The sequence below is a fragment of the Trachymyrmex cornetzi genome, unplaced genomic scaffold (assembly GCF_001594075.2).
Source record: "Trachymyrmex cornetzi isolate Tcor2-1 unplaced genomic scaffold, Tcor1.1 scaffold829, whole genome shotgun sequence".
Lineage (NCBI taxonomy): Eukaryota > Metazoa > Arthropoda > Insecta > Hymenoptera > Formicidae > Trachymyrmex > Trachymyrmex cornetzi.
In genome coordinates, this window is record NW_017300168.1 from 89,252 (window position 1) to 96,993 (window position 7,742).

At 30.6% G+C, this 7,742-nt stretch overlaps 1 protein-coding gene across 1 annotated transcript in view; it reads left to right on the forward strand.

Moving 5' to 3' along the window:
* ohgt (E3 ubiquitin ligase component cereblon) overlaps positions 1 to 5,906 on the forward strand; it is a 48,713-nt gene extending 42,807 nt beyond the window's left edge. Inside the window, exons 3-6 of the mRNA XM_018519245.1 lie at positions 4,838 to 5,090; positions 5,168 to 5,313; positions 5,406 to 5,602; positions 5,687 to 5,906. Coding sequence (XP_018374747.1) covers positions 4,838 to 5,090; positions 5,168 to 5,313; positions 5,406 to 5,602; positions 5,687 to 5,840 — 750 coding nt within the window. The 3' untranslated portion in view covers positions 5,841 to 5,906. The remainder of the gene's footprint in view (positions 1 to 4,837; positions 5,091 to 5,167; positions 5,314 to 5,405; positions 5,603 to 5,686) is intronic.
* The last annotated feature ends 1,836 nt before the right edge of the window (positions 5,907 to 7,742 follow it).

Consider the following 7,742-nt stretch of genomic DNA (forward strand, 5'->3'; position numbering starts at 1 on the left):
GATGCACTAATATATTTGAAACATTTAGTTTATCAGAATTAAATAATTGTTTTCTAATAATACTTAAATGAAATAAACATTGTAATGTAGCATTGGCATAGCATGAAACTTTGTCAGTATTTTGAAAACCACGTATAACCCAAGAAGTAGTACTTTGTCGAACTTTTGATCTGACTGTTGAACGGAAGTTATTATTTTCGGTAATGTCTATGACACATCTTTAATTTTACGGTAACTCTTTTGAAATAGTAATAATAATTTGTGCTTCTGGTTTATGTAGTCGTTTAGCCGATTATATTCAATAATTGCTTCTTCACTAGTTATTATAGATAAGGAATCATGATTAATCAAATACGCATTAAGGTTCACTTTCATTGCTAATTTTACTTTAATTTTATATTAAAATTAGAATTCTATGAAGGCATTGTGAACAGCAGCTTAATGGACAAAACGCTTTATGTATATGTTATACGTACGACTGAAAAAATTTGAAAAGCTGGAATGGTCCCTTTTTGATAAACAATCTCCAGATCTCGGTATCGGCTGTACCAATTTTATTCGGACTGATCGCAATCGAAAGATACCGACGACATATATTAGGTGTTAAACTTAATTCCTGCCGTTTTTTGTCTCCAAAATTGATTTGTTTCGAAGGGAAGATGAATGAATACCTTAATCAAAGTAATTTTCTCCATTTTCTACTTTATTACTAATTAATAATACTTTATTAATAATACTTTGATTAAAGTATTTCCCTTCGAAACAAATTAATTTTGGAGACGAAAAACGGCAGGAATTAAGTTTAATACCTAATAATAAAAGTGTTTTTAAATCTTTGATTGCAGCTTTAGTTTCTGAGTAGTTTTAATCTAAAGTACATAAAAATTTAAAACGGGCCGCTTAACCGCTTAACGTGTGAACATCATTGCGTATATATTCATGCCGTTACCAAATTCGCGAGACTATAAATGGCATGAATATATACGTAATGATGTTCACACATCAAGCGGCCTGTTTTATACACTTTTAATTTAAAAGTAACTTATTAAAGTATTAAAGTAACTATACAGTGAAATGTCGACACATAATACAGTGCTAATGAAACTGTAGATAAATAAGTCGGTAAATGACAGTAATAAACGAGTGCCATCTACCGTCGAAAATATGAAAAGGAGATGATTTTTTGAGGCGACGTATCTTACATAAAATTTTGACATTTCGGATTTCGCATCACGATATCTCCGTTCGTGGGACACGTAGAGGTAAAATAAACGTTCATTATCTAATTCGGACCCAAGCTGTCGATGGAGCTCATATTCAGAACTCGATCGGTCTAGTCTTTATTAAAAAAAACCGAGAATTTCTGATGCTTGGATGCCCGCAACTCGATGACTCGCGTAGAGACACGCGTGTCTCGCACTGCGCGTCCACTTGGTGCGAGACACTACCGTGTCTCTTGATTTCAAGACTATCTTAAGTAATGTTTACGACGCTAATACGGCCCTCTGATTGGTTCGTGACATCTGAAGCCTGAACTTAAGACCGATCTTGAATATAAGAATTGACTATGAATACCGGCCATTGACTTATTGTTATTAAAATCGGTATATTTTGTTGATTTGCGCACCATTTTTCGCACTGACTCCCATAACCCCTGTTGTTATTTATTGTTTATTATTATTGGGAGTCCTTTAATTATTATTTTAAAAGGAGTTGAAATTTGGCAGTATAGATTAATCGAGTTCTCAATATTAAAAACAATATTACAATAAAAACCAGGCAATTAAGAGCTAATACACAGTTATTATTAATGTACATCAACCGTTCTTCTTTATTCTTGACCTGTACATATATTTCCGACGTTTTGGTTGCTTTTTTCAGCCATTTTCATTCAGCATAAGAATCCAAAAATTAAAATTTAAATGCTATTATTGTGAATGTAGGCGCAATTGGTAAATCCCGAATAATTCTACATTTGATCATGTGAACGGCTCTTCTAACGGAGTTAAAATTTATATAATATTTACATAATTAACCCTTTTTGCTCTTGCGGGCGACTATAGTCACTTTCCACAAGACGTCACTTGCATTACGATGGGTGACTATAGTCGCTAACCAAAAAATTCCGTAACGAAGTATACTCCGTATTTTTATTCTGAACCTGCAAAATATAGCTCTGTTTATATTTTGTTTATGTTCTGATTCTACGTTTACGCCATTGTTGCTCAAATATTGCTTTATCTTACTTTGTCTCGATACGATTTTTTTTACGCTGCCCGAACGCTAAAGATTGTCCACGGATAATATGTATACTTTTGATGCGGCGTCTTGTTCAGCGGGAACGTTTCGAAGACAGAAACTTTTCAGCGTACAGAAAAGATTAAATATATTTATTTGATCAATTAATCAAATATATTTAGTTATGTAAATATGCAAATTCTTTTTTTTTTAATTAAAGTTGTATTTTCAAAATTAATTGAACTACATATAAGAATAACCATTGAATAAGCAAAGATTTAATAATTTTGATATTTTTAAGCATAGGATATTATACGATTTTAATTTTAGATAATACAGTCATGGACAAAATTGAGTGGACACTTATTTATTTTATATAAAAGTATTGTAATTTTATCAATTTTTCTAATCAATTTCTTATTTTTCTACTTTATATTATAGTTTGCATTGTCATCAATAAATTTGGCTAGTAGTTTTATAGAATAATGTGATTTATTTCAAATAAAAATTATTACAAACTAGAATAAAACAAAACATTGTGGATAAAATTGAGTGGATACTCTGCTTTATTGATCGAAATCAGGGTCACAAAGTGTTATCTTATTTATATTCTATGATCTGGAATGTTTTGAATTTCAATACTGATATCTCGTTCCACTGACATTAGTATATTTTCAAAATTGGAAAACCGGAAAGAAATTTTGCTACAAATCCGAGAATTAGTCATTTGTGACTGACGAGAAGGCCTCAGTTATAGAAACATATATTGCTAAGAAATATCATATTTCAAAAAGCGCTGTCGTAAAAATTTGGACAAGTACATAAAACTTAACATTCTGACTAATTTGAAAGGTCGTGGTCTTAAATGGTGTACTACACAACATCTTGATAAAAGGATTGTGAGGGAATGCCGAATAGAACCAATTATCACACGTTGTGAAATAATTGACAGACTGAATCTAAACGTATCAGAAAAGACGGTATCTCGTAGATTGAAAGATGCAAATTTGCACAGTCGCATACCATTGTGAAAACCATTCATTACTGACTTGAATAAGCAAAAACGTTTAAACTTTGCCAAAAAATACATTAATTTGCCTGTTTCGTTCTAGAGAAAAGTTATTTGGAGTGACGACAGTAAATTTGAATTGTTTGGTAAGAAAAAAAGACAAAGAGTTTAGAGAAAATCAAATGAAGCATTCGGACAGAAATTCATCTCGCAAACTGTAAAATACGGAGGAGGTTCCATTATTGTGTGGGGCTGCTTCTCTTGGTCCAAAGTTTGAGATTTAGTTGCTCGAGGGAATTATTAATGCTGAGCGATATATCGACCTCATTGATGAAAATTTGGAAGAATCGGTAGAAAAAATAGATATTACTAACAATTTTGTCTTCCAACAAGACAATGCTCCCATACACAAATCCAAGAAAACCATAAAATTTCTCGAAGATTCCGCAATAGAAGTTTTAGACAGGCCTCCGCAAAGTTCGGACTTGAACCCCATTGAGAACTTGTGGGCCATACTCGACAAAGAAGTACCAAAGAAGATTATCAACAGATCGAATAAAGCCGCATTTTTCGATAGCTTACAACGATCATAGCAGTATACATGTAACGAAGGATAAGATTGAACATTTAGTGGATAGTATTCCTAGGCGATTACAAGCGGTTATTAAAGCTAAAGGAGGAAATACAAAATATTAGAGCAATATAAAAAGCGTGCAATATGAAAAATATGAAAATGTCCACTTAATTTTGTCCACATTATTTTGTTTCATTCTAGCTTGTAATAATCTTTATTTGAAAAATAAATCACGTTATTCTATAAAACTATTAGCCAAATTTATTGATGACAATGCAAACTATAATATAAAGTAGAAAAATAAGAAATTGGTTAGGAAAATTGATAAAATTACAATATTTTTATATAAAATAAATAAGTGTCCACTCAATTTTGTCCGTGACTGTATATTAGGTCGGGGAAAAAGTTTCTTCATATCAAAAAATTTTTTTCTAAAAGTTTTTCATTTGTTGCAAAATTTTCGCTACAATTATATCATTCGCTAGAGTAAAGTTTCAGCTTTAAGAATCTGTTTTTTAAACTGCGGTATGATGATTTTTATCGGAGTTATGAGCAATCAAAGTCAGAATGCTCTTTTACTTAACTCGCGAGTAACTCAGGAACAAAAAAATTAAACATTAAAAAAAATGATTTTATAGGAAAAGCTTTAAGCTTTCATGACAAATAATCGAACATTTCCGTAAATTTTTTTTGGACACGTGAGACTTTTTGGACACCTCAAAAATAAAAGAAAATTTTTCATCTTTTTCAGGTCGTAGTTTTTTAAATGTAAAAATTACCAAACTCACAGAAACTAAAAAAATATAGTAATATAGTCTTTCGAAAGTAGAGATATTTCAAGTTTTAAAATTCCTTTTTTAATTTAAATTTCATTTTTGACGAAGATATTGTATATACAATTTTGTATTAAAAAATACGAAGAAACTTTTTTCCCAACCCAATATTATTTTAATTATACATTTTACAATACGCTGCCTATTATAAATTGTTTATAACAATTTGATACTTATAATCAGGATAACAATAAAATTTCGGCCAATGTTAAAGTATTACCAGAGATAACACTTGAACCACCGTTTTTGGACCAACGCTTAGCTTCATTAGATCATTTAAGAATTTCTGTCGATTCTGAAGAAGATATGAAAAAGCAGGAAAGAGTAGAAAACTTGGATGCTGCAGTGACTGCTTGGCCAGCTTGGGTTTATAGACAGTACGATCCTATAAGACTTTCTTTTAGAATACGCCAGCATCTACAATTTCTTGAAACTAGTAAGTGTTGTAAGTGTATAAATAAAATTATATTTTAATATTTATCACAATTTTTAAAATTACAATTTACATTTTAGGAGGTGGTAGTGTACCCAAAAATCCCATAGATTTATCTTTTTGGGTCGCACAAAATATCTTAATGGATCACAATGAGAGACTCATGTTGTTAACTTATGATTGTGCTATTTCTCGATTACAAAGAGAAATAAAGTATCTCGTAGAGGTACATATAAAATAATATCATACCATATATAATAATTAGACTATATGTATTTTTTATATATCGCTTTTAATATAAACATCTGTGGTTTGAAGGATAAGATATACGTATGCGTTAATTGTGAATCCTTTATTGGGAGGCAGTCACATATGTTTCCGATGAATAAAGAAGGCCCACAGGGTACTTATGTCAATCCTGGTGGTGTTATACATGAAACTATAACTTTTTATCATGTTCAAGGAGTTGTACTTAACAATTCGGATCCTTCGACTGAGTATAGCTGGTTTCCAGGGTAAAATGCGACATTGTAGTATATCAAGAATCATACGCGAGTTTTATTTTATCTCTAATAACAGTAATAACTATATCATTTTAGATATGCATGGACAATAGCTATCTGTAAAGGTTGTCGTCATCACGTTGGTTGGAAGTTTACAGCAGTTCAAAGTAATTTAAGGCCCAAAGAATTTTGGGGATTAACACGTAGAAGCTTGAAAAATAAAGATTTAAAAGTTAAGAAGAAGAAATAAATAGAGGATTAAACATTAATATACATTAAGCATTATAATTGTCTTAGCAGTTATTAGATGGATATTCTTCGATTCAAACAAACAATATACAGCCACGTCGCAGGATATTGTTAGTGAATGTCATTTATTTAAAATTCTGACGTTAAAAAATATATAGATCTAAACGTTTTGGTCAAGTTTCGACTATCATCAATAGTTAAAAACTATATTAAAAGATATTACAAATTTGCGCTGAAAGTTTCTACAAAATATAAGCTGTTTCCAATTTCTTACGTTAGTCGAAGTAAAATAATGCAAGATGTTACAAATTAAAACTGAATGTTTTTTTGACACTGTTTTCAAATTCTTCATTAGTCATATTGATATTAATGTCCTTATGTTACAGATTTTTTTTTTAACGCTGTGTGCGAACGCAAGACTTCCAAATATTGTACTAGAAACAGCGATCATCAATGGTTACACAATAATTGTCTGAAATTTTACAAATGATATCAATATCACACCGTTTCACAGAAAAGGTTATTTTTATCATCCTTTAATAATTAATTTGTAAGATTTTGGACAATTATTGTGTAACCATTGATGATCACTGTTTCTAGTATATCAGGTGGAAAAGAAGAACTGACCATCTCACAGAGAAACATTATTGATACAAACACACGATGAACATTGTACACTGAATGGATCTATCTTATATCTCGTCGAAGTAGTATGTACTAAAGATGGCTAAAAAATTAGCCGAAACATATTTGCGAGCGATTATTAAAATTTTGTAACTAGTTGTTCTAATTAAAAGTCAAATACTTGACTAAACGTTAACATTGATATTTATCGTGCATTTTCTACAGCGCTAATTTCCAAAGCTATTGAGTTACTAGATTAATTTATTCATTTGGTTTTAATTTGTAACATCTTGCGTTATTTTACTTCGACTAACGTAAGAAATGAAGACAACCTGTATTTTGCAGAAACTTTCAGCGCAAATTTCTAATATCTTTTAATATAGTTTTTAATTATTGATGATGGTCGAAAATGATGACCAAAACATTTAGATTTATATATTTTTTAACGTCAAAATTTTAAATAAATGACATTCGTTAATAATATCCTGTGACATGGCTGTATGCTCTTTGTTTGAACTGTTTATATATTTAAGCTACCTTATAAAGGTTTAATTTGGATATTCTTCAAATCAGTACATCATATTTATATATTATATTACTATTGCGCAATGTATTATTTTATATATCGATACAATATACATATTATTTTCCAAATGAAAGATTAATGTTAATTGGTTTATAAATTAAAAGATTATATTTTATCAAGATTGCGATTTTTTGTTTATAAGAGAGTCTTCGACTCTCGAAAATCATTTAACACAGTTTTATAAAGGCAAAGATAAATAAAGATTCTTTAAAATATAAGATATAATGTGAAGTATTAGCTACATATCATACGCACGCGCGCGCGCGCACATACGCAGTCTGCGTTTAGTAAAGAAACCAATTAGTACTTAGTGATTTTTCAATATGATTGGTTTCTACATTTAGATCCAGCAAAGCACTAAAGGCAAGAACCAATTATATTAAAGAATCACTAAGTACTAACTAATTAGATTTAAATCGACGTGATCTTGACCCGGCCTTGGCGACGCCACCCAAGGTCAAATCAATAATACCTTCTTATGTCCTTCTCCGAACCATAGAACTTTTGTTTGAAACATTTTATTGTATCTACCATAGTATTCGATTAAATATTAAAAATGAGACACCTTGTATATATTAGGTGTTAAACTTAATTCCTGCCGCTCGCTACTAGAAGGTGCTGGCTCTAACGCTGGCGAGTTTCGACGATGAAGTCATATATCTTTTGTAGTTTAGACATCGCTGAAAGTGATTC